Raw genomic sequence first — 13,120 nt, forward strand, 5'->3', positions numbered from 1 at the left:
ATCAATTCTTTTTCTATATCGGAATCCTTAAAAGAAGTATATGGACTCATATGGATCTTTGTACCCATTTTGACCCTTATATTGGGAATTACAATAGGGGTACTAGTAATTGTGTGGTTAGAAAGAGAAATATCTGCAGCGATACAACAACGTATTGGGCCTGAATATGCCGGCCCCTTGGGAATTCTTCAAGCTCTAGCAGATGGAACTAAACTACTTTTTAAAGAAGACCTTCTCCCATCTAGAGGAGATGTTCGTTTGTTTAGTATTGGACCGTCTATAGTGGTCATATCAATTCTACTAAGTTATTTAGTAATTCCTTTTGGGTATCGCCTCATTTTAGCCGATCTCAGTATAGGTGTTTTTTTATGGGTCGCCATTTCAAGTATTGCTCCTATTGGGCTTCTTATGTCAGGATACGGATCGAATAATAAATATTCCTTTTCAGGTGGTCTACGAGCTGCTGCTCAATCTATTAGTTATGAAATACCATTAACTCTATGTGTGTTATCAATATCTCTACGTGTGATTCGTTGAACATGAACTTTATACTTCTTTCCTAGAAGTAAAGGAAAGAAGTTGAATGTAATGTATTGAATAGGTATTTTATTTTTTATTCATCATTCGGGTCAATGAGTTAAACCAGATAGTTATATGAGTGAAACAAAACAACTTAGAAGTTTGCAGTAAGAAGATAAAATCTCATTTCATATGTACAAGAATAAAGTTGAAGTAAACATAAGCAGTGTAAACTGTTTACCCCAAGATTAAGATTCTTTCATTAGTCATCATATCTTGGAGCGGGTGTAAAAGATCAACTGTATGGAGTTTTCATTACTGTCTTGTATTTATTACCATGCCGTAGATCAATCAAAAATCAGTGGACGGTTAGGAACACCAAAGTGCACAAAGGATTAGTAATAGAGATAATGTAAGGTATCAAAAAAAGAGATATTTCTACAATTTATAAAACGAATAAAAATAGGGACTTTAAGTTGGTTTATATTTATAAATTTATAAAATATAAATTTATAAAAAAAATAAAAAAATGAATAAAGATATTGATGCATAAAATAAATAAAAGAATAGATAAGAAGAGATTCGTCCACCTCCCATGGATTTGATTCCTTCCCCTATAAAAAAACTTGCAATGCCAACCCCATTTGTAATTCCATCAATTATATATCTATCAAAAAACTGAGTTAGTTCGGTTAATCCCCTTATACCCATGGTAAAAACCTTAGTATAAAAAATATCTATGTAACCACGATTATATGACCAATTGTATATCCCATTTTTTATTTGGTCCAAGAGAATCCTTTTAGGACCACCTTTTACAAATGCATTGATAAAGTTCAAATTCCGGAAAAACGAATAAGCAGACCCATATAAGATATATGCTATGAATAGTCCGGAAATAGCTATACTTACTGAAAAAATTGCATTTGTAAAAAATTCATACCAATCCACAGAATAACTCGAATTTGGATGGAAAAGGTTTGTGAGTGGAGTTAACCATTTGGATAATATATCCAAATCTATTACTCCTTGATCAAAATGAATTCCTATTGATCCAACAAACAAAGTAAATAATACCAATATAAGCAGAGGAAATAGCATAGTATTGTCCACTTCGCGAGGGTACATAGAAGTGTACTTTTTTTCGAAAGAAGTATTAAAGTATCGTATGCATTTTTTTAGATTATTATCAATTTTATACATATCCTTTGAAAAAAAGAAGACCCTATTATTCATTGTTGATAAAGGTAAATTTCTATTGACTGCTTTGGCTACCTCCTTTCCCCATAGAGATATTGAATAGGACGAACTATTTTTTGTGCTACTGTAATCTTGAAAATGAACGCGCAAATGTCCATCAAAGGTAAGTAAATACACCCGAAACATATAAAATGCAGTCAATCCTGCTGTGAAACAAGCTATTATTGCGAAAATTGGTGAATACAACCAACTATCATTAAGAATTTCATCTTTGGACCAAAAACAAGCAAGAGGTGGAATACCGCAAATAGAAAGTGTACCCAATAAAAAAGTAGTTCTTGTAATTGGAACATATCTTCTTAAACCACCCATAAGAGCCATATTCTGACTTTTTTCTGGCGAATATCCAACAATAGGTTCCATTGAATGAATAATGGATCCGGATCCCAAAAACAATAAAGCTTTAGAATAGGCATGGGTAATCAAATGGAATAAAGCAGCTCGATAAGAACCTATACCTAGAGCTAACATAATATAACCCAATTGAGACATTGTAGAATAGGCTAAACTTCTTTTTATATCTCTTTGAGCAAGAGCCAAAGTAGCTCCTAGTAGTACTGTTATTACACCTATTAAAGATATGAAATTCATTATGTAAGGTATAGCTATGAAAATAGGAAGAAGTCGAGCTACAAGAAAAATTCCTGCTGCTACCATAGTAGCAGCGTGTATAAGAGCCGAGATGGGAGTGGGTCCTTCCATGGCATCGGGTAACCATACGTGAAGGGGGAATTGTGCGGATTTAGCAACTGCACCAATGAATAATAAAGAGGCACACAAAGTAGCAAATAAAGAACTGACACCATTATTATGGATCAAGTTATTAGTTATTTCGAACAAATCCCGAAATTCGAAACTACCTGTTATCCAATAAAAACCTAAAATTCCTAATAATAAACCAAAATCCCCTACACGGTTAGTTACAAAAGCTTTTTGACAAGCACTTGCTGCAGTCGGTCGTGTGAACCAAAATCCTATTAATAAATAGGAACACATCCCCACCAGTTCCCAAAAAATATAAATTTGTATCAAATTGGAACTGGTAACTAATCCCAACATGGAAGCATTGAAAAAACTCATATAAGCAAAAAATCTCAGATATCCTTGATCATGAGACATATAATTGTCACTATAAATAAGAACCAAGATTCCAACAGTAGTAATTAGTATTGACATAATAGAACTAAGTGGGTCGATCAAATATCCGAACTCTAAGGAAAAATCATTATTGATGGTCCAAGACCATAGATATTGATAGATAGAACTTCCATGTATTTGTTGAATAGATAAATTGGCTGAAAACCCCATAACTATACTTAACAGTAAAACACTAGGAAAAGCCCATATACGACGAATATTTTTTGTTGCTGTCGGAATCAGTAGAAGTCCAAATCCTATTGACACAGTAACTGGAAGTGGAAGAAAAGGTATTATCCATGCATATTGATATGTATGTTCCATAAGAAAACAAAATGAAATCTTTAATAATTCTACTATTCTAGTCTAGTCTTAGTAGAATATTCTATTCTGGTAATTTATAGCCATATTATATAGTATAATAAGAAAAAAGAGTTATACCAAAAGGAGTACTTGATTCTAATTATGTTTTAATAAAATTATATGTTTTAATAGGTTTAAAATATATTTTCAAACAGGTTTTAAATATATTTTTTAATAGGTTTTAAATATATTTTTTAATAGGTTTTAAACATATTCGAAAATGCTTTTTTTAAAACTATTCTACCAGGGAATAAGTATAGATAATGACTAAAAGGAACAATCTATTTTGAACAAAACAATACATGTCTTTCACATACAACGATAAAAACTGGTAACCCTTTTTGAATGGCAGTTCCCAAAAAGCGTACTTCTATGTCAAAAAAACGTATTCGTAAAAATATTTGGAAAAAAAAAGGATTTTTAGCTGCAGTAAAGGCTTTTTCCTTAGCGAAATCGGTTTCCACCGGACGTTCAAAAAGTTTTTTTGTGCAACAAACAAATAATAAAGTCTTGGAATAATCGGAATTGACATACCCGAAGAACTTCGAATTTTTTAAGATGAACGATTCACATTAATTAATGTATTGAACTCCTCAATATCAATATGAGTTAGAACTAGCTGTTGTAGTATGTAGATGTGGTATGTAGAATAAAGGTATGTATATCGAATTCTGAATATTTTTTCTATCTACTTTTTTCACAATAGAAAAATATTTTTCTATTGTGAAAAGTAGAGTATGATTACGATAGAAATGAAAATTCTTTTGTTTCTTATATGCCTAACAAAAACCTAATTAGTTTGGTAAATCTTACCATTATGCATTATATATAATGAAGAGACCATTATATATAATATGAAGAGTATTAATACTCTAATGATACTAAGGAATGATACTAAGGTGTCGAAATCGTTAGAAAATTTCAAATTCTTTTGATTTAGTGATGAAATTGTTATACATATGAAATCCTGGTTATTTAATCTTCTTCATTGAAAAAAAAAATATTTTTTTTTTCATTTTGTTTGAATCTATGAAATCAAATCGGATAAATAAAAAACGAATCAAAAAATAGAAAATGAACAATTCTTAGTTCTATACCTCGACAGACAACAAAACTATTGAGTTCTAACTGTTTTGGAAGAACTTAGTTTCTAGTACGCGAAAGTTTATTATTAAAACTAAACTTACTAAAACTAAACTTACTTTATTATTAAAACTAAACTTACAATGATCCCAACTAAAGATTCTTTTTTTGAATAGAGATTCAAATAGGAATTTAAATGAATTTTGATTTATCGATTCTAATGTTTACTAAACTATATTGAATCCTTGATTCTCGACGATTCAACATGAATTGACTATTATTATTTCAAGTAAGCCGCCATGGTGAAATTGGTAGACACGCTGCTCTTAGGAAGCAGTGCTAGAGCATCTCGGTTCGAGTCCGAGTGGCGGCATCCTTGAAATCCTAGAAAATAAATCCTCTAAAAGAGACACAATGGATCCTATAATGTATTCAATTCTCGATTTAAATTCTCTAATGGGACCCCTTTTTATGATATTTACAACTTTAGAACATATATTAACTCATATCTCTTTTTCGATAATTTCAATTGTGATTACGATTCATTTAATGATCTTATTAGTCCGCGAAATCGTAGGATTGCGTGATTCATTGGAAAAAGGGATGATAGCCACTTTTTTCTCTATAACAGGATTATTAGTTTCTCGTTGGATTTCTTCAGGACATTTTCCGTTAAGTAATTTATACGAGTCATTAATCTTCCTTTCGTGCAGTTTCTCCATTATTCATATGATTTCCAAGATGGGGAACCATAAAAATGATTTAAGCACAATAACCGCACCAAGTACCATTTTTACACAAGGCTTTGCCACGTCGGGTTTTTTAACTGAAATGCATCAATCCGCAATATTAGTACCTGCTCTACAATCTCAGTGGTTAATGATGCACGTAAGTATGATGTTATTAAGCTATGCAGCTCTTTTATGCGGATCACTATTATCAGTCGCTCTTCTAGTCATTACATTTCGAAAAAACATCGATATTTTTTGTAAAGGTAATAATTTCTTAATTAAACCATTTTTCTTTGGTGAGATTCAATATTTGAATGAAAAAAGAAGTGTTTTTAAAAACACTTCTTTTCTTTCATTTCGAAATTATTATAAATATCAATTGACTCAACGTTTGGATTATTGGAGTTATCGTGTCATTAGTTTAGGATTTACCTTTTTAACCATAGGCATTCTTTGTGGAGCAGTATGGGCTAATGAGGCATGGGGATCTTATTGGAATTGGGACCCCAAAGAAACTTGGGCTTTTATTACTTGGACCATATTCGCGATTTATTTACATACTAGAACTAGAATACATATTAGAAGTAGAACAAATCAAAGTTTGCAAAGTATGAATTCGGCACTTGTGGCTTCTATAGGATTTCTTATAATTTGGGTATGTTATTTTGGAATCAATCTATTAGGAATAGGTCTACATAGTTATGGTTCATTCACATTAACATCTACTTGAATAAACTACACAGATAAATAATTGAATAAACTACATAAAGAATACATAAGAACATCATCCCATATATATATAAAAAGCTTCTTGTTTGTGCGAGTTTTTGAGAACCGTTTGAATCATTCCTTATTCAAAACGGTTCTCAAAAACTCAAAATGCATCTCATTACAATTCTAATTCACTTTATTCTTTTGCATTGTACAGCGAACGATTTTAAAAATCTTAAAATCAAAGACAAAAATTATATTTCCGTATTATTAATGAAAGACTATCGATGAAAGTAATTAGATAGGATAGCTTGCACCCTGTCAACTGATAGCGAGAGAACGAAATCCGGATAAATACCAATACCTATTACGGGTAGAAAGATACAGATTGAAACAAATAGTTCTCGTGGTCCAGAATCCGCAAAATTAGAGTTTGGAACATTGAATAGCTTGTATCCATAGAACATCTGACGTAACATAGATAATAAATAAATAGGAGTTAATATCATTCCAATTGCCATTACAAAAGTAATTAGCATTTTTGGCATTAAAAGGTATTTTGGACTAGTAATTATTCCAAAAAATACTAATAATTCCGCAACAAAACCACTCATTCCTGGCAATGCAAGAGAAGCCATCGAAAAACTACTGAACATGGTAAATAGTTTTGGCATTGGGATCGATACCCCCCCCATTTCGTCGAGATAAACAAGACGTATTCTATCACAACTCGTTCCTGCCAAGAAAAAAAGCGCAGCACCAATAAATCCATGAGAGAGTATTTGTAAAATGGCACCGTTGAGTCCCATTCCGGTTATAGAACCAATTCCTATAATTGTGAAACCCATGTGAGATACAGAGGAATAGGCTATTCTTTTTTTTAAATTCCGTTGACCGAGAGAGGTTGAAGCTGCATAGATTATTTGAATCGTTCCCACTATTACCAACCAGGGAGAAAATATAGAATGAGCGTGGGGTAATAATTCCATATTGATCCGAATAAGTCCATATGCGCCCATTTTTAATAAGATTCCAGCTAGAAGCATACATGTACTGTAATGTGCTTCTCCATGGGTATCTGGTAACCACGTATGTAGGGGTATAATCGGCGATTTGACAGCATAAGCAATAAGGAATCCAAAATATAATATTATTTCCAATGCCACAGGATATGATTGATTAGTTAATTTTGAAAAATCTAATGTGGGTTCATTAGGGCCATATAAACCCATACCTAGAACTCCTATTAAGAGAAAAATGGAGCCCCCCGCAGTGTACAAAATAAACTTTGTGGCCGAGTAGAGACGTTTCTTTCCCCCCCACATGGATAAAAGTAAATAAACAGGAATTAATTCTAACTCCCACAGCATGAAAAAAAGTAAAAGGTCTCTAGAAGAAAATAATCCTATTTGACCGCTGTACATTGCTAACATGAGAAAATAGAACAATCGCGAATTTCGAGTAACTGGCCAAGCCGCTAAGGTAGCTAAAGTGGTGATAAATCCTGTCAGTAAAATAGGTCCTATGGAAAGCCCATCGATTCCCAGTCTCCAGTGAAAATCAAAAACATCTATCCATTTTAAATCTTCCTCCAATTGGGTTAATGGATCGTCCAATTGGAAATGATAACAGAAAACATAGGTTGTTAGAAGGAGTTCCAACGAGCATATACATATAGCATACCACCTAAACATCTTATTTCCTTTATGAGGAAGAAAGAAAATGGAAGAACCGACGGATATCGGCAAAACAACAAGTATTGTTAACCAAGGAAAATAACTCGTGATAAAGACAAGATACGTTTGACCAGAAAAACCCGTGCTCGGAATAGAATAATATATTTTCTCGAGTACGGGCTTTTGTCGGTAAAGAGGAATCAATTGATTCAAGTGGATTTTTTTGTAACGTATCAATAACCTAGACCCATGCTGCGAGTTGTTTCATATGATAAATAAACACGGACACTCAAAAAATCCGTGGGGCAGGCGGATTCACATCTCTTACAACCCACACAGTCCTCGGTTCTTGGTGCGGAAGCAATTTGCTTAGCTTTACATCCGTCCCAAGGTATCATTTCCAATACGTCTGTGGGGCAGGCTCGTACACATTGAGTACACCCTATACATGTATCATAAATTTTTACTGAATGTGACATTGGATCTATAAATTCCAGATTTTAACATCAAAAATTTTCAATCTGGTAGAAAATTAGTATTTATATTATAGACACCAGACGAAGCAGTGGTTTATTAAAATTTTAAGAATCAATATATTTCTAAATCTGTTCATGAGAAAAAGCCAAGAGACTTTGATTTCCGTTTCAAAAATCATGATCATACGAGTCACATGTGTAAATAAAAATTGGCCGACAAAACAAATTGATCAATCATTCAAATCAATATTTCAATATTCATATTTTCAATATGAAATATGAATATATAAAAATAAAACTAAATTAGTAATTTAATTTATTTTCGTAATATGATTAACATATTATTATTTAATAATATTATTTTTATTATTTTATTATAATATTTATAATATTATGCAGTATATTATTATATAATACATTTATATTATTATATAATACATTAAAAATACATTAAAAACATTAAAATTTAAATACATTAAAATTAAATAAAATAAACAAATAAAAAACGAAATAAAAAAATTATAATACCAATTAAATTAAGAATATAATTATTTTTCATTAATGGAATATGAAAGTGAAAGAATAGAAATAGAAAAATATTCCAATTTCATTTATATTTTCTTATGCTTTATCATGTTGTGTGGTGTCTTGATTTATATGATCATTATAACTGATTATTCAATATATGATCATGATAATTATCACTAATTATTCAACAAATTCGATTGATTGATACGAGTTGATTTTCTGTTTCGATGAATCGACGAAACAATAGCTAGACCAATAGCTGCTTCAGCAGCTGCAACAGCTATAATAAAGATTGAGAAAATGTTTCCTTTTAATTGGCGACTATCAAATATATCAGAAAATGTTACAAGATTAATATTAACCGAATTTAGTATAAGCTCAAGACACATAAGTGCTCTAACCATGTTTCGACTTGTGATCAATCCATAGAGACCGATAGAAAATAAATAAACACTCAAAAAAAGTACATGCTCGAACATCATTGACTAACTCCTTATCAATCTCGATTCATTTCAATATGAACAATTGAAGCGATTCGATTTTTTATTTATTTAGAACTTCTAAAATTCTAAAAACTTTTTAATTCTTTTAAAATTCTAAGTATTTATTATTGGCGAGCCATAGTAATTGCACCTATCAAGGAAACTAAAAGAATTATAGAAATTAGTTCAAAGGGAAGATAAAAATCTGTCGATAAATGAATCCCAATTTGTTGAACGTTACTTATTAGGTCCTGTTCTATAATCTGGTTTGATCTTGTAGTCCAAATAATTCCGTACCATGACGTATCTGGTATAGTAGTAATTAGTGAAAAAAGAATACTTGTACAAACCAGTGAAGTGACTCCATCTCCAATGGTCCAAAAATACGAATCATTGGAATATTCTGAACCATTCATGAACATTACCGCAAATATGATTAAGACATTTACGGCTCCCACATAAATAAGTAGCTGTGCGGCAGCTACAAAAAAAGAGTTCGATGGAATGTAGAATAAGGATATACAAACAAGAACCAATCCCAATGAAAAAGCAGAATAAATAGGATTGGTAAGTAATACTACCCCCAGACCCCCTAATATAAGAACTGACCCCAGAAATGCTACAAGAATATCATGTATTGGTCCAGGTAAATCCATTATGTATAATATGTAAAAAAAAAAATATATAAGTCAAATCATGACCTTACTAAATGGTCCAGGAAAGGAAAAGGGTTACCCCATTTTTATTGTATATGATATGTTCCTAATTGAATTAAATCTTAATATGGATTAATTTAATATTAATTTTATATATAGATATAATTATTTTATTGGGCCAATCCTACTTACTTTTTATCCAAAAGAAAAAGAATAAAAAAAGTAGTTGAAATTGTATATTTCGAAATTCCCGTGATAAAAATATTATAAGTTTAAATCAAAGAGTGATTCTCACCAATCTATAGTTACTAATTAAATCTATAGTTACTAATTATTATTTGTAGTTACTGACCAACCAAAATAAAAAAGTTTTGATCTTTTATATCAAAACAAAATCTTAGTAATCGGTAATCGTTCTTGAATCAAAGGGTTTATCTTTATCTATTTTGATTTGAGTCGAATTCATAACTGTTTGAATTGTGTAATCTTCAATTACTGACATTGGTAACCGACTCAAAGCAATTTGATTATAATTCAATTCGTGACGATCATAAGTAGAAAGCTCATATTCTTCAGTCATTGATAAACAGTTTGTTGGACAATACTCGACACAGTTACCACAAAATATACAGACCCCGAAATCAATACTATAATTAAGCAATTGTTTCTTTTTCATATCTCTTTCCAATCTCCAATCAACAACAGGTAGATCTATTGGGCATACACGAACACATACTTCGCAAGCAATACATTTATCAAATTCAAAGTGAATTCGACCACGAAAACGTTCTGACGTAATTGATTTCTCATAAGGATATTGAATAGTTACAGGTAAACGGTTTGTGTGGGATAAGGTAATTATGAAACTTTGACCAATATACCTTGCAGCTCGTATTGTTTGTTGACCATAATTCATGAACCCAGTTACCATGGGAAACATATTGTAGATATCCATAAATAAATTGATGTTTCTTTCTCTTGTTTGAAAGAGGTTATGAATCTAGAATATCGTTATCGTATTCTGTTATTTTATAGTGAAACAAGTTGGGAAGAAGTTGTCAATAATAGATTACCCAAAGAAATAGGTAAAAGAAATTTCCATCCAAGATTTAATAGCTGGTCCATTCTCATCCTAGGTAAAGTCCATCTTGTTGTGATAGAAATGAACAGAAACAAATAAGCTTTAACTAATGTAATAAAGATACCAATTGTCATTCCAAAGACTCCAGCTATTTTTTTTATTCCGAAAAGCTCAGGAATGGATATGTACGGAATAGATAAATTCCACCCACCTAAGTAAAGAACCGTTACGAATAACGAAGAAGCTAATAGATTTAGGTAAGAAGCAAGATAAAATAAACCAAATCTGATACCAGAATATTCGGTTTGATAACCTGCTACTAATTCCTCCTCTGCTTCTGGTAAATCAAAGGGCAATCTCTCACATTCAGCTAGAGAAGAAATTATGAAAACTATAAATCCTATGGGCTGACGCCATAGATTCCACCCCCAAAAGCCATATTTGGACTGTGCTTCAACTATATCAACTGTACTTGAACTGTTAGATAATTATAGTCGATAATAACATTACTGTTTCCATCGCTATTCCAAAACCGTACATGAGACCTCAGCTTCATACGGCTCCTCTATGGCCACAAATAAATGTAAGGACTAGTTCGATATTATCACCCCTTTTCTTTTGGGATAACTAGAATAAAGATATATCAGAGAGTCCGAAATTAAACCAATGGAATTCCGTTTGCTAGAATAAGAAAAAGTGCTTCGGAATTAATCTCATCCCTTATGATAATAAAAATGTATTTTTCTTTGTTCGGTAATAACTCAGCCCTTCAATAAAATACTCGTTATATCAATAAATCTAAAGAATTTAAAGAATTAGGAATTAGTCCATTAATTGTGATAGGAATTCCACCCATATGGATGGGAAAAAAGAATAAATAAATATCTTTTTTTTATTAATTCGATTATTACATTCCATTTCTTTTGTTCCTGTTCTTCTATCTCAGAAGAGGGTACTTTGAAAAAAAAAGAATAAGGGATTAATTCGTTCTGGATAGTCATTTCTTTAATCAGTGAATAGGAGCATACTCTAGATCGGAATCGTAGGGAAGTACTGCTTGATCATTTCTACCAACTTAAAGTCCCTATTTTTATTCGTTTTATAAATTGTAGAAATATCTCTTTTTTTGATACCTTACATTATCTCTATTACTAATCCTTTGTGCACTTTGGTGTTCCTAACCGTCCACTGATTTTTGATTGATCTACGGCATGGTAATAAATACAAGACAGTAATGAAAACTCCATACAGTTGATCTTTTACACCCGCTCCAAGATATGATGACTAATGAAAGAATCTTAATCTTGGGGTAAACAGTTTACACTGCTTATGTTTACTTCAACTTTATTCTTGTACATATGAAATGAGATTTTATCTTCTTACTGCAAACTTCTAAGTTGTTTTGTTTCACTCATATAACTATCTGGTTTAACTCATTGACCCGAATGATGAATAAAAAATAAAATACCTATTCAATACATTACATTCAACTTCTTTCCTTTACTTCTAGGAAAGAAGTATAAAGTTCATGTTCAACGAATCACACGTAGAGATATTGATAACACACATAGAGTTAATGGTATTTCATAACTAATAGATTGAGCAGCAGCTCGTAGACCACCTGAAAAGGAATATTTATTATTCGATCCGTATCCTGACATAAGAAGCCCAATAGGAGCAATACTTGAAATGGCGACCCATAAAAAAACACCTATACTGAGATCGGCTAAAATGAGGCGATACCCAAAAGGAATTACTAAATAACTTAGTAGAATTGATATGACCACTATAGACGGTCCAATACTAAACAAACGAACATCTCCTCTAGATGGGAGAAGGTCTTCTTTAAAAAGTAGTTTAGTTCCATCTGCTAGAGCTTGAAGAATTCCCAAGGGGCCGGCATATTCAGGCCCAATACGTTGTTGTATCGCTGCAGATATTTCTCTTTCTAACCACACAATTACTAGTACCCCTATTGTAATTCCCAATATAAGGGTCAAAATGGGTACAAAGATCCATATGAGTCCATATACTTCTTTTAAGGATTCCGATATAGAAAAAGAATTGATAGTTTGTACTTCTGTCGTATCAATTATCATTTCAACGATCAACCTCTCCCATAATGATATCTATACTACCTAGTATCGTCATGATATCAGCCAATTTCATTCTTTTAACTAGCTGAGGAAGAATTTGCAAATTTATGAAGCCGGGTGGACGAATTTTCCATCTCCAAGGGAAAACACTATTATCTCCTATCAAATAAATTCCTAATTCCCCTTTTGGGGCTTCTACTCTCACGTAAAGTTCTTGTTTCGACAATTCAAAATTGGGTGAAGGTTTTTTACTAATAAATCTATATTCAAAATCATTCCATTCGGAATTTTTTGCTCTATCAAAGCGTCGGACTTCTAAAT

The 13,120-nt window shown here is 31.8% G+C and overlaps 1 protein-coding gene across 1 annotated transcript; it reads right to left on the reverse strand.

The window, feature by feature from the left end:
* Nucleotides 1-5,379: 5,379 nt before the first annotated feature.
* On the reverse strand, nt 5,380-8,321 carry LOC135662902 (NAD(P)H-quinone oxidoreductase chain 4, chloroplastic). The gene has a single exon (XM_065176713.1). The coding sequence runs from the start codon at nt 7,496-7,498 to the stop codon at nt 6,086-6,088; it is 1,413 nt and encodes a 470-aa protein (XP_065032785.1). The 5' UTR covers nt 7,499-8,321; the 3' UTR covers nt 5,380-6,085.
* Between the last annotated feature and the right edge of the window lie 4,799 nt (nt 8,322-13,120).

The sequence above is a fragment of the Musa acuminata genome, unplaced genomic scaffold (assembly GCF_036884655.1).
Source record: "Musa acuminata AAA Group cultivar baxijiao unplaced genomic scaffold, Cavendish_Baxijiao_AAA HiC_scaffold_659, whole genome shotgun sequence".
NCBI classification, from domain to species: domain Eukaryota; kingdom Viridiplantae; phylum Streptophyta; class Magnoliopsida; order Zingiberales; family Musaceae; genus Musa; species Musa acuminata.